Genomic DNA, 13701 nt, shown 5'->3' with positions numbered 1-13701 from the left:
TGCTCATTCTCAGTGTTTGTGCACTGGAGGCTTCAAGTCTCCACATCACACTTATGTAAATTGCATATTGGACCAGGATTGGCTTCCAAAACCATTTGTCATGTCAGCCATTTGTCATAAGCCCACGTCATAAAATTGGATTTTCAGAAACTTCCCACTTCCAGCATACTTCCCCATAACATGTTATATACTTGTTTTTATAAAGCTTTTAAAAAATAATAATAAAATAAAGTGTGAGCGTAGTTTTGTTATGGAACTACAAACATGGCGTCTGCTAGTGCGTTATTGCTGACCACGTGATCTACTGCTTCGTATTGCATATGATAAGAAGCAGAGCTGAGTTGAGCAAAAGTGAAACTAAGTGATGGCAGCGCTGCAACCGCAGTGAGGATGGTCGCATTACTTCAGGGTGATATCGGCGATCATGTTATAATTTTCCACAGAGCTGTCAGATGGAGCTGGGTTCACTATCATTCTCTGTCTGCGTCATCATGATCTGTTTGCCCGGAGCTGGGCATTGCTCCAACGGCGGTAAGTGCAAAATGATCTCATCCCGACACGTTATGTGTGACGGGTTACAGTAAGAACTCCGTTTAAAAAAAATCAGTTTTGTTTCTGTAATGTATGCACCTGATTTGGTCCAAACGAGAGGACAGTAAAGAATGTTCTGTTATTAATGATCTTTTACTAACCTTTTTTCAGCCTCTCCCGTGTGAGATTATCTGTGTATTCAACTGTGATTAAACAAACCGTAATAATATAATAATAATTTGATACAATTTGATTATGATTTAGTCATTTATTCACACCTCCACATAAAATAAACACAATTCAGTCAATACAAACTCTAGCAACACACACAGCTAACTCTGCACATGTGAACAGCTCACAAAATGGAAATAATTATGACCAGTTACCTGGGTAGACAGGTGAGGGGCAATGAGGGATAATAAAGTCAGCCAAGTCTCTTTTATTTACGGGTTCATTTTGACAGGAAATGTCTCATGCTGTATAAGCAGACACTTCCATTTCAAGATTCAGTTTTACACTGTGAATTTTCAGTATGAAATCTAGATCTAGAGACACTCAAATGTGTAACTTAAAATTTCCTTTTATGAATAAGAACCCAGTTATCACTCAGTACTCATTTGGTAAGACAGTTTGAAGTGAGAGCTACTTAGTTACTGATTAATTAGGCATGTTTTACAAAACAGATAATGGAGTCACAGTATCATGTATAAAGCTTCCTTATTAAGCTTTGCTAAGGCCTTCTACTTTTCCCTAATAATAATAATAATATTAATAATATTAATAACCATTTTAGTTTTCTCTTGTTGCCATCTCTGTAATTTTGTCACATGATTCATTTTCATCCAGACACCAAGTGTCCATGCCCAGAAATTCCTACACACCCTTTGACTCAACCTCCAGAATCGGAGTGCAGACAAATTAACAGCACTTTCCGCTACAAATGTATTGACGGTTACGTGAGGAAGGCAGGATCCTCAACTCTCATCCGATGCGAACAAGGAAGTGCTGGTCCAACATGGAGCAAGTACAAACTTGAATGTATACGTAAGACTTGTTTATTTTTTGTCTTTACACTTACACTTTACACTTTACAGGAGCTCACTCCTAAACTTGGAGTGAAAAGCCCGTGCCTGTGGAAATACAGCAATATATCTGTCCACCGTGTAAGTAGGAGGACCCTTTAAGACACAGAGCAATGTTATCATCCAACACTGTAAACTGAGAATACAGATTTTTGAGTGCTCCATTTAAACTAGTAAAACCGGTGTGTACTCAAAACAAAAATGTGCTTCTTATTCTTATTTAATCTGGATCCCAAATGGAAGCATATGTTGTAATCTTCAAATTGAATTGTAAACTAAAGTTAAGTCAGAAAGGAAGTCGTCACTTCCAGGGGTTTAAACTGGGCCTTCCTCCCTGAGCCCTTAAACCTGGCCACACATGCCTGGGTGAGACCAGCCTTCCTGTAAAAACACCTCTGTGACAAAAGCTGTCATTTCACACAAACACCTTATGTACACCCACACTTGTCAGTGGTGTGTTTATACAGTGCACAACCCCCCACATGTGGTCTGTTTATGAATGGATCAGTCCCTGTATATCGACATATCTGAGCATCACAAACAATTTCTCGGGTGTCACTCGGCAGATTTACATTACATGTAATTGAGCAATTTTTGCTGCTGTTCTGCTGTGCTGTGTCAAACTTTACGCTGAGTGGTCTGAAGGAGGTGATACAACATACTTGTATATCTTGTAAAAAAAAAAAAAATTGGGGGAATTATACTTCTTATGACTGCAATTTATTTATTTCTAATCATACTTTTCTGAAAGAAGTTGGTTTGCTCTGTGAGGCATTCAGCACACTGCCATAATTAGACTAATAAGCACACTCAGGAAATGCAAATTGTGCTTCAAATGAGGACAGGATGTTCTTCCTCCCATACAGTTCACCCTATATGGCTCTCATCATGACATCATGTTTTCTCACACGTGGGGGCACTCTAGTGGGAACTTTTTACTTTGTTGCCTTCCCTTCCCATATTAGGCCTCATAAGTCTTCCTTTTCTTCATTATTGAGGCAAAGTTTATTTCTAGCTCTGTTCAACTTCTCTTTTATTGTGTTTCAGGTGACCCAAAGATAACCACGACAAAACCACCAAAGACTACAGCAACAAGTGAGTGTATCCTGTCTGTATGTCTCCAAATAGGGGAATAGTGTTAGCTATAATATTGCAGTTCAGTATAAAATAAATACAACAAATACTTAATATGAGACGAAGAATTTTTTTTTTTTTCACATAATTATCAAGGATGGTCTGATCTTGCAGAGACTGCATACACTGATACTCCCCATGACTCCATCATCACTATCACAGTCAGTAAGTTCGGTATTTGCATGATTTTTAGAGACAGAAAAAAATACTAAAATACTAATAAACTAATAATAATAATATGAAACTACAGTGCTAACTCTATCTCTCTAGATCATTTTTCTTAGTAGTGGTTGTAGTAGTGGCGGTATCAGTCGTACTAGTTGTATTGATTAGAGGCAGCAGTGGTAGTACTTGTAAAAGTAGCAGTATTCATGTCAATAGTAGCTGTGGCAATAGTAGTTGTACCAATAGCTTTAATGCACAAGTGGCAGCACCATTAGTGGGGTTGTAGTACTACTATTAGAGTCAGGAATGAATAGAGTACTAAAATATTTTATTCATAAGTATTACTTTAAATACATTTCACTTGTAAAGTGAAAGTGTATATAAAAGTAACATCACTTGTGTAGAATTCACTTAAAAGGAAAGCATAGCTCATTCAAACGTACCATGAGTAAAAGTTACTTTTACATTCTTAACATAGCTACATAGCATAGGATACATGGGAACATGCCAGTGCATGACTTTATTTATGATGTGAGTCAGAGTGAAGCGTATCCTAAGGCTATCCAAGAGGGATAATCCTGTGCCTTTGGTTAGAAATATAACTGTTATTTTAGTTCAGGCATTCAAATGATTCGCCAGATGTGTCAGAAGTTTTTTTAAGGTACACTCAGATGAATTTGATGGTGATTCAGATGAATTTATAATCTCTCAATACACCCTGGCAAATATAGTACACATTTAGGCAGCTGATACCTGTCATCATTATTAACATGTTGTGACATTTTGACTTGGCAGGAAAATACCTGTGTAACTAATAATTATAACAATGGCTCTGTCTGTTTTTTTTCATGAGGCTAGGCCCTTCTTGTTTTACACTTCAATAGTGTGTATTGAATGTTCAGCGTCTCCCTCGTTCTGGTCTTAGTTATATTTTTAAACTCTCCTGGGTCACTATGCAGCTGAGCACGCTCCAATCATAAAATGTAAAGGCGCGTCCAGCCAGACCCCATTCATAAATTCCAGGTTAAGTCGACTTGGCTGTGGGCCAATATTGTTTCCTGCCACATGATTTAAAGCGTTTCCGTGTTCATCTGGTACAACAAGACTAACATACCTTGATTTTCACACCCACATTAAAACAAAAAAAGCAATTGGTGCTAGAGAGCATTCCTGTGGAGACAAATTTCCCTTGAATAAACAGTCATGCCAGTAACAGCACAAAAGACAGTGAACAGGAGAAGTAATTAAATGGTTAATCAGTAATATGACAGTTTGGTTATTTGCTTATGTTGTGTGATTAAAGGCCAGCTGGCCCGTTTTTATTTTTGGATTTTGGGGGAGTTGTGAAACCATTGTTTCCAAGCCAGGTGAAATTAGTAAAAAGTTAGGTGGAGCCCCATATAGGCTCCACAATATAGGGAGAAGAGGAGAGGAAGAGTTGTAAAACAATATAGAAGATGATGTTCAGTTTAAACTTTAAACCTGAAACTCATTCAGTTTCAGGTTTATATCCTGGGATTAGCGCCTTGGTTTGCTTTGTATTACACTTGATGCACAGTAAACCTATTCACATTGAACTCTATTAGTTTCAAGTGTGTTCTTTAAGTCATACAAGTATTGGATTTATTACTAAGACTACAGTCAGCAGCTTGATCTCTGTCAGCTGCTCATATAGAGGTACCTATTTTTTTTACTATGTAATAGATGCTACTAAAAATAAGGAATAATTAAGTAAAAGTAAAATGACTTTTTTAAAGTACTTTAAAGCTGCCCCAATGAATATAAAGAGCTAGATATTTCCCTCAGGAGGGTTAGAACACCAAAAAAGAGTTCTGGAGAGTGAATATTGGAGTTACATTTGTCGGATGGTCAGAAATACAACTCCAAGTTAATGCTAATGTTGCTCTGTGATTGCTGGATGTGTAATTAAGCAACTGTTTATGAACACTTTTGCCATATAAACTTTATGAGGTGATAATATGTAAATGCTGTGTTTACTGCTTGTTATATGTTCTAGTTGCTGGTATAACTCACTGGAATACCTACATGGAAAAGAGCCATCATTAAAGTAATTAGTCACACTACTTGTAGTAGGTAGCAGGAGTAGTGCTAGCTCTAGAAGAAGCAGCTAGTGTTGTAACAGTAGTAAAAATATTTAACAGTCTAAAAAAGTCACACAAAGCTTTGCATGTTTTTAATTTTTTTTTAAATCTTTTGTTATTAGTTATGTGGCATGATATATCATAAACTGATATCAGATGTGTGTACTGCACTTATGGAAAATTGCTAACTTACAGCATTTCTGTACTGCACAGTCACTTGTGAACTGTTCATGCATGAGTAAAGACAGCCTTACACCTGCACGCTCCAAACGGAAGCATGAGTTTGTCTTCTTCAGCATTTGTTTTAATTGATTTGATGGGAGTAGAAGCAACAATCTCGTAACAGAGGTATTATTTGTAGTAAAAGTAGTATTAACTGTAGTAGACAATGTCATGCTTTTAGCAGTATTAGTTGAAGTAATATGTTTTCTTTTGCCAACAGCACCTTCCACCAGCCAACAGACAACCCAGAGTGCAAGCATCTCTACTTCAATGACTTCAAAAACAGGAAGCACTGAGCCAACCTCATCTGGACCTGTTCAGTGGAGCCTGTCAGATGACACACAAGATGAAAAGCCTCAAGTCACACGTGGTATGTTGATTTTCCCAATCAACTCCCTTAGTATATATTAGGGGTATGCCCGAATACAAATATGTTATTTGGCAAAGCGCAAATGGTGGGTTTTTACAAATATATGTGTTTCAGGAAGGAAAAAGAAACATGTCAAATACCAGCACGCAGGCCAGTTACATCATCGGTTACATCACTATCTCAGTCTCTGTCCCTTGCTCCAATGTTACGTCTATCAGCAGGTCTCAATAAGGGGAGTCACATCCACCTGCTGTTGGGTTTGTTTGCCAGAGATAAAGCTGAGTTACTGACACATGTGAAGTGGGGACAAAGGACTCTCCATAACCTGTTGTTCCACTTCTTTCCACAAAGTTGGGTTGTAAAAAATAGGCAATAAATGAAAAGTGCAAAACAATAATCACCTTTGAAGTTCCTCCCTACATTACAGGGTTTGCTGTCTCTGTGTTATGGGAGTATAAATAAGTAGAGGTCTGTTTTAGCTCAGTAGTCAAATAATTTTGCTGCCTCAACAAATACATTTAAAAATACAAATACTGGGCTCTCTGCACATCCCTAGTACCTATTGTTGCTCACACCAAAGCTGTATCAGCTTCCTACCAATCAATGACATTTTGTGATCCATATTTAATCTGCTACTTCCACTGTCACTCTTGACAAATCTGTACAATTCTGTGGAAATGTGCAAGTCAAAACAGCACATAAATGGAACCAAATGTTTTCAAATCTGGTTGTTGAATGAATGAATGGACGAATTCATACATACGTTTACATACAGCTCTCACTGCCTTTATCTGCCAATCCGCAAGTGGTAATGAATTATTGACCTCCAAAAATCTTTCCTCTGTCGAAATGTAGAGTCGGTGACAGTGACCAGTGCAACGGCCCGGACAGTGTCAACCTCCACATCATCACTGAGCACTGTTAAGAGCAACATCACGTTAATTCATGAGTACAGCATTGGTGAGCTTCAACACTGTTATTCTCCTACAATAGAAACATGTCTTCAGATGTATTTGTAAATGAATGGATAATAGAGGCACTGCTTTGGCTAATCTTAAAGAGGACTGATTATCCCTCAAAGTTTTAAGGAATAGGTCAACATTTTGGGAAGTACACTGATTCACTCGTGAGAAGCTTGATACCATTCTCGTATCTGTGCACTAAATTTGAAGCTACATCCCGCAACTGCTCAGCTTAGCTTAGCACGAAGTGTAGAAAAAGGGGGAAACAGCTAGCCCCTCCCTCTCTGCACCTCTAAAGCTCACTAATTAACATGTTATATCTTGTTTGTTTAATCTGTACCAAAACCAAAGTGAAAAATCAACATGTTGCTTTGTTACCGCGAGTAATGTGCCAGACTATTTCCTGGCCCGATGTGTGCTAACTTTCTGCCACGTGCCGAGCCAAGAAATAATTTGTGACACTGCTTCCAGTCTTTGTGCTAAGATAAGATAACCCCCTGCTGGCTGTAGCTTCATATTCGGCATAAGGACATGACATGACACATATTTCCCAAAATGTCAAACCACTCCTTTAATTTCACACCAATGATGTAGCAATTGTAGCCCATTAAATAATCATTTTTACACACACAAATAACAAGGCAATAATATTTTTGACGCAAGAACACAGTTTACACAGACAGTATTTAAACCATCTGGGTTTCATTCTAATCAGAACTGCACACATATTTATCTTTCTATTTTGTCCTTTCCTTTCCCTCTTTTTGTCATCTTCCCGTAAAAAATATTCATAAGATTTCCATGGAAGACATGAGCTCATTGTGCTGGCTCTAATGTGCGCCACCTTTTTTTTCTTTGTGAATACTGAGGAACATTTCATACTGAGTATTCTCTCTTATTGGCAGGAAACCGCACAAGAGCAGCTGTGATCTCCTGTGTATCACTGTTCATCATCGTTGCTATGATTGGCTTATTATATTATCGACGGTAAGCAAGAGAAAACAGAAGGTTTAATTGAGTTTTGAGCACATTATTTGATTATTACAGGTGCAAAGGTATTATGTCCATCAAATCTTCATGCTGAATTCCCTTAAAGATCCCCTCCAGAAATGTAATAAGACATAAAAATGCTCTGCTTAGAACAAATGTTTGTTCCACAAAAAATGTATAATGACCATGTTAAAATCATTAAAATGACGCCTACTTCTCCCTTCCTCATTTAAAATTCCAGAATCTATGAATATGCAAATATATTTCATCTGAAAAGTTGAACTTCTGGACACAAGATGTCTCCTACTTCAGTGTTAAGTCTGTTCTCAGTGTTTGTGCACTGGATGTCACATCCTGCCTGAACTTTGTGTGTTTTCTGGACTCTGTGTTTCTGTGTTCTTTGGGGTTTCCTTTGATCGACGTGTGGAGTAGCAGGAATGGGCCCACATGCAGAGACTGGAATTCAAAGTTGAGGACACCACAATGAACACAAGAAGAAACACAAAGAGACCAAAAAACACACAAAGTCCAGACAGGGTGTGACACTGGAGGCTTCAAGTTTCCATATCACACTTGTGTCGGTTGCACACTGGACCACGATTGGCTCCAAGCAACTTTGTCACAAAGATGCTCATAGGCCCATCTCCTAAAACTGGATTTTCAGTGATCACAGAGAAACTTTCCACTTTCAGCAGATGAATGTGAAAACAGCCTTCTGTTCCAACCTGTAGGAACAAGAAGAAAAATATATTTTTGAATAGAGGGGACTTTAAATAAAGTGTCTTTTTAGGCATTAAATCAGCTTGATCAGGAAAACCGATTTAATCTTCCTTTTTTCAAAATATTCACTATCTTTAAAAAAAACTACATAGGACATGGAATATGTAGAATTATGTCACACCACACTTTCACTTGAAATAAGTCAAATTGAGGTGAAACAGTTTGTTGTGATGTCCATTTTAGTTTAACAGTTCTGTGCTGAAAACCTTTAGAACTTTGGTGCAATTATGTTTTTACTGGTCTCATCTCATTACTTACTGTTTCCTTTTTACCTCAGGAGGTCAGTAAACAACATGCCACCGCAGATAACAGAAGAAGAGATACCCATGAATCCTGAACTGGCGGCGGTGTGTGATGTCAAACAGGGACAAAGCCTCCCTGGAGCTCAAGAGATCTCCATCCTGTGAAGTATGGGTTATCACCCTCCACACAGGGGTGGAGAGTGTGTAATTAACTCCTCCTGACAGCCCATTTGATTCTTGCTTCTTCTTCTAGATTCTACCTGATGGGAATGTACCTGTTTGCACATTCCCAAGAAGATGACTCACATTGGTTTCACTGAACATACCAACCTTTCTCTGCACAGATCTCAAGACACCTGTTGTAACCAAATATTTAAAATCTGTTCATTTTAAGACTGTGACTTCTCCCCATGGTGAACTGAGCAGGCACAGATACAAGCAAATTACCCAGTTTGTCTGACGCAAACTTGAAAATTAATCGAAGCTTCTTTAAGTCATTATTCACCATGGCCTACCTAATGAGCTAAAAGCTAGCTAGGCTAATTAGCAAACATGACTTACTCTGGCTAGTCTGTATTGCTTCAGTAAATAGTAGAGTGCTATCCTTCATATTATTATCTCTTTTGACTGAGCTTTACATTATTGAATCTGAGCCCTAATTTGTTTGCTTTGCTACTGAGTCTTAGCTCAAGTAATGTGTATAAATGCAAATACAAGCCAGATGTAACAAGTTATGGGATATGCAGCTCTGAAATGCTGCCATTTTATTATAATGGAAATTACATTTGAAGGAGTCAACAAGCAAGGTGTCTTTAAAGCAGCATCTTGGATAACCAGGATAGTCCACATTTGTCACCATGAATAGTTTTCATGCGGACTATTCTTAAGAAAGTGTGAAAGTCGTTACGTGCATTTGTCAGACACTTCTGTCTGAAGTGACTTTTTGACTGACACATCATGAGCTATTTGGGGTCACTGTGAGTTCAGTGTCTTGCGCAAGGATAAGCTGAGGAATCAAGCCACCAACCCTCTGAGTAATGGACAACTGGCTCAACCCTTGAGCTTTTTGCATCTAACAAGCACGCAAACAAACAGCGGTTAGTTCATATTGACTGATGGAAACACATGCATAACTCAGAAAGTGGCTGTGAAGAGCCTAATGACCGCAGAAGGAAGATAATATCTACACCCCTCTCCACACTGCCTGCACTTCCTCAGATAAAATCTAAATTGTTGACTTTCTGCTGAGACCTTCTAAAGATACTGAAACTTCCTCTTAATGAACTACTTTCTCCAATGTATACTTGTAGCAATTCTTTCTTTTGAAGCAAAAATTTCGCTGTATAGAGTACATCTCATGACATCTGTAAACCTTTTTATATATGAGGTGTTTTTAATCACTGTATGACTATTATTGAAATATGTACCAGCACATTTGATATTTATAGACAGCTGAATGTTTCAAGGTATTATTAAAATTTTACAGCTTTAGTTTTCATTCATGTTTCCTGTGTGGTGTCTTATGAACTGCTGTTTTCATTTGCAAATAGCAATAACCTTTTCGTCAGAGTTTTATTTTTGTCAGTGTAAAAAACCCACCATTTCCCCTGAAGGCTGACTTATGTCATTCAGTGGCATTACCTCATTCTGTGTTAAAATCCACCTATGTTGTGGTTTCTCACTTGTCCTGACTTTGTTTCCTGTCGCTCTCCGCAGTCTAAAAAGTAAAAAATCTGTATAAATATTTAAATAATACTATTTAATTGATAAATATTTATAAAACACTGCAAATGAAGGACCTCACACAGTCAATGACTCCAATGAATCAGCAGTCATGCCAAAACTGTGTAAGCACTTTATAAAGGAGTAAGTTTTTTTTTTTTTTACTATCTCCAGATGTTGGCTATCTCCTAGATAACACTTGGAATGAAATTCTTTGACTTCTACAGTTCCAAACATCAACAAAATTCAACAACTCTGGACAACAGATTTCCTGTTATTCTTTTCCTTATAACTCTTTCATTTTTTTTCTGTTTCAGTTGTATTAGAGATAGTTAGTTGCCAGCATCAAATAGTTTGCCATGGATAAGCATGACTTGATATTTTAATATTTAATCATTCATTCTCACTTTTGTCAAATGTGCTGTTTCTGTGGCTTTTGACCACCATTAGAAAAGCAGTTCAGAGTGTTCCTAAGAGGCCAGGGCTGATTGGTAGCAGCTGTTTGGCAGCAAGTAGTTGAATTCAGTAAACATCATTGCAGCCATTAGTGGATGGTCTGCCTAAAAAAGTGGAGTATTGTAAATGCAAATCAAAACTATTGCAAATGTGTACTGTCCTTTCACTACCAAAATGGTATCATTTAAGTTTTATTTATGTGATCATTGCATCCTCTCCAGAACATGCAATATCATTTCCACTGGGGGAAATGCATACAGGAGCATGTTAGGCCACAGGTGCACTAACGCATCCAAATATCAACACTGCACCACAGCAATAGAGTGCAAGATAGTTTTATCAGGGGAAGTGAATGGGTCCCTCCCTGCTCATTTATGAAGGAGAGGCATGTTTGAACACCACCCTGTGAAAAGACTGGTAAACTGGGTTCCTTCCAAGGAAGAAGAGCCAAAATGCAAGAAGGAGTTATGATCAGCCTTCTCTGGAGGAGACACAGTGCACACAGCTGGTAAGATCAAGTCACAGGGATTATAGATGCCATCATGCCTATTGGCTGTAAAATCATCCGGAAACTGAAATTTAGAAAGGCAGCGGTGAAACACAACCACTCTGTGCTCTGACAGATGTGCTCCGCTGGAAACAGAATATGTTTCCAAACCGAGGAATGAAAACTGCTGACTCAGGGTTAGCAAACGTCTCTGTAAATTCATTGAAAAGCCCAGTGCTTGAATATGCAACAGAACTAGCAACAGCTGTGCCAGTGCCTGCTCGTTGGTACTCGCTATCAGAGCCCAATCATCCAAATAAGCTAATGTGCAAACGCCTCTCTCCCAGAGGGGAGTTAATGCTGCCCTGAAACATTTGGTGAAGGTACAGGGGGCAAGTGGCAAGCCGAACGGCAGCACCAGGTATTCTTAGACCATGCCCTTGAATGCAAACCTTAGAAACTGCCTGTGGTCGGGGTATGTCTCTACATGAAAGTAAGCGTCTGTGAGATTGATTGTTGCAAACCAATCTTCTGGTGTAAGTATTAGCATTTTGAATCTGTAAGTTCATAGTTATTTGTTTAACAACTGCAGGTCTGGAATAGGACAAAGCCCTGCCCCTTTCTTTGGAACAAAATAATGGTTATACAAACCTTTGTTCTCCGCAGTGGGAGCAACTCATAAGGTTTTCATTTAGAGTGTGAATTTCCTCCCTCAGTAACCCTGCTGCCACTTCTCTCCGCCATTGAGGGAGGTGAACTGCTAGCTGACTGATGTGCAGCACTGTAGGGGAGGGGCTGTCTCTCTCTGGCGTGCTGGAAGGGAATGACATCACCAGTCTACCTTGGTCCATTTGATTTGCAGTGTCTTGACTACAAAAACAAAAAACATTGGGAACAGTTGCTGTGGTCACCTTACCTGAGAAACATTTAACACCCAAACTGGGGGCTACAACCTGAGGCAACATTTGTGTGCTTGGGAGACAGTGTTAGGGGAGTGAAATGCCTTTTGGTACTGAACCCCTGAACAGAACATGGAAGCTGCCTCTTGGGCAGCAACAGATGAGGGGCAGCAGTGTCTCCCTGCTGCTGGAACTCCTCTCCACTCTGTCCCAGAGCTAGGAGTGTGGAACATTGGAGTCAGCCAGCCACAGGTGCCTTTGTGCCACCACTGTAGATGCCATTCCTCTGCCCAGGGAGAGCACTGCACAGCGGGACATGTAAAGGACGTAATTCATGGCAACTCTGACCTTGTTGAGAAGAGGTACCAGCGCACTGTCAGCTGGCTAGCACTATTTCTGCTCAAATTGCTGGGAAAAACCCACCTCTCCAGGTTTAAGCACTGGAGCTGGCGACAAGACGCACAGGACTCAAGCTCAGTCATCACTCTCCTGGTGTGGACAATCCCTAGACAGACGGTACATGCATCATGCTGGTCTTTTTCGTGTAAAAAGAAGCCACACCCCTGAGGACAGGGGCAGACAGAAGACTTGATGACCATACCATGGATGAAACGCACCTGAAATTAGTGCTCCTCTGGTAGGCGGAGGCTAACACCAACAGGTGCTGCTAAGCTAACTTCATGCTTGCAGTTGCCTATTAAAGAAACAGAACTAATTAGCTGTAGCTAGCTAGCCTTACTCAGTAGAGGTGTTTTTAGCGAGGTGAAGAACTTAAGAACTGAAGGATAACTGTAGCGACAGATTTACATATGTGCAGGTGGAGCCTCACGTACGTACGTCACTACCAATCATCTTAGGCGTGAGTAGAGTACAGAGTGAGTCGACTGAAAGGGAACGGATTCCTCTTCATCATTACAAAATCTACATTGACAATATCCCAAACACATGTGGAGACATCTGTAGTTCAATTATAGATAACTCAAAATACATCGTTCCACAAGATTATTATGTTAATGGATTCTTTCCACCTAAATAAGGTATTTATAACAATTTAATCTTTTATCGTCATATATTTATAGACCTCACTCATGAAATATGTCATGGGTTAACAGTTCTTTTAGGCAATGCAAATTATACTTCATCCCTGATTAATATCCTGTAATTGTTTCCCATACTTTCTGTTGCTCCCAATATTTAATAATTCATTTTCATTTTTGTCAAATGTGCTAAAAGGCTTTTGTGGCATTTTAGCTTTACCCCGTGTCTAGACATCAAGCGTGTCAGACACGTTTTTCATGCGCAACAGATACTCTCTCATTTCAATTTATGCACCTTTCTGCACAGGCTCACATCTCACGGGCATAACTGCAACCTGAAGCGTTCATTAAATGCTTCAAGTCTATTTTCCTCCATTTTATGTGCATCACTATAGTCGTGTGTATTGTGCTCTGAGCATTTCCACTATGTGGGTGACCTATGCTCGATATTGCACCTGACCACCTCCAGTGTAGACACACAGACGGCGCGCTCGCTGCTGCTGCTGCTCTGCTGATCATG

The 13701-nt window shown here is 39.3% G+C and overlaps 1 protein-coding gene and 1 long non-coding RNA gene across 6 annotated transcripts; one reads left to right on the top strand and one right to left on the bottom strand.

The window, feature by feature from the left end:
* Positions 1–125: 125 nt before the first annotated feature.
* On the top strand, positions 126–10078 carry il15ra (interleukin 15 receptor subunit alpha). 5 transcript variants are annotated; one of them, XM_044342646.1, is made up of 9 exons: positions 138–531; positions 1378–1575; positions 2661–2708; positions 2844–2912; positions 5457–5606; positions 6462–6566; positions 7474–7555; positions 8616–8746; positions 8834–10078. In XM_044342646.1, the coding sequence occupies exons 1-8, from the start codon at positions 453–455 to the stop codon at positions 8743–8745; spliced, it is 861 nt and encodes a 286-aa protein (XP_044198581.1). In that variant the 5' UTR covers positions 138–452; the 3' UTR covers position 8746; positions 8834–10078. The 5 variants fall into 5 exon arrangements, with proteins under 5 accessions (XP_044198584.1, XP_044198581.1, XP_044198582.1 ...); XM_044342647.1 differs by having other exon boundaries at positions 140–531; positions 2862–2912; positions 8616–10078; XM_044342645.1 differs by having other exon boundaries at positions 140–531; positions 8616–10078.
* Positions 9536–12531, bottom strand: LOC122974743. The gene is made up of 2 exons (XR_006400426.1): positions 11897–12531; positions 9536–10297 (listed from the first exon to the last, which is right to left on the bottom strand). It is a non-coding gene; the product is annotated as an uncharacterized LOC122974743 (long non-coding RNA).
* Positions 12532–13701: the final 1170 nt, after the last annotated feature.

This window comes from Thunnus albacares, chromosome 23 (assembly GCF_914725855.1).
Source record: "Thunnus albacares chromosome 23, fThuAlb1.1, whole genome shotgun sequence".
Taxonomy (NCBI): Eukaryota; Metazoa; Chordata; class Actinopteri; order Scombriformes; family Scombridae; genus Thunnus; species Thunnus albacares.
Note: the sequence above shows the minus strand (reverse complement) of the source record. Positions and strands in the feature narration are given on the sequence as shown.

What these genes read in the sequence shown, in the direction of transcription:
- il15ra (XM_044342646.1), top strand. Translation starts at nt 453, where the DNA reads ATGGAGCTGGGTTCACTATCATTCTCTGTCTGCGTCATCATGATCTGT. An exon ending in AAAGCCTCAAGTCACACGTG is followed by an intron (nt 5,607 to 6,461) that starts GTATGTTGATTT and finishes GTCGAAATGTAG; the next exon opens with AGTCGGTGACAGTGACCAGT. An exon ending in AATTCATGAGTACAGCATTG is followed by an intron (nt 6,567 to 7,473) that starts GTGAGCTTCAAC and finishes TCTTATTGGCAG; the next exon opens with GAAACCGCACAAGAGCAGCT.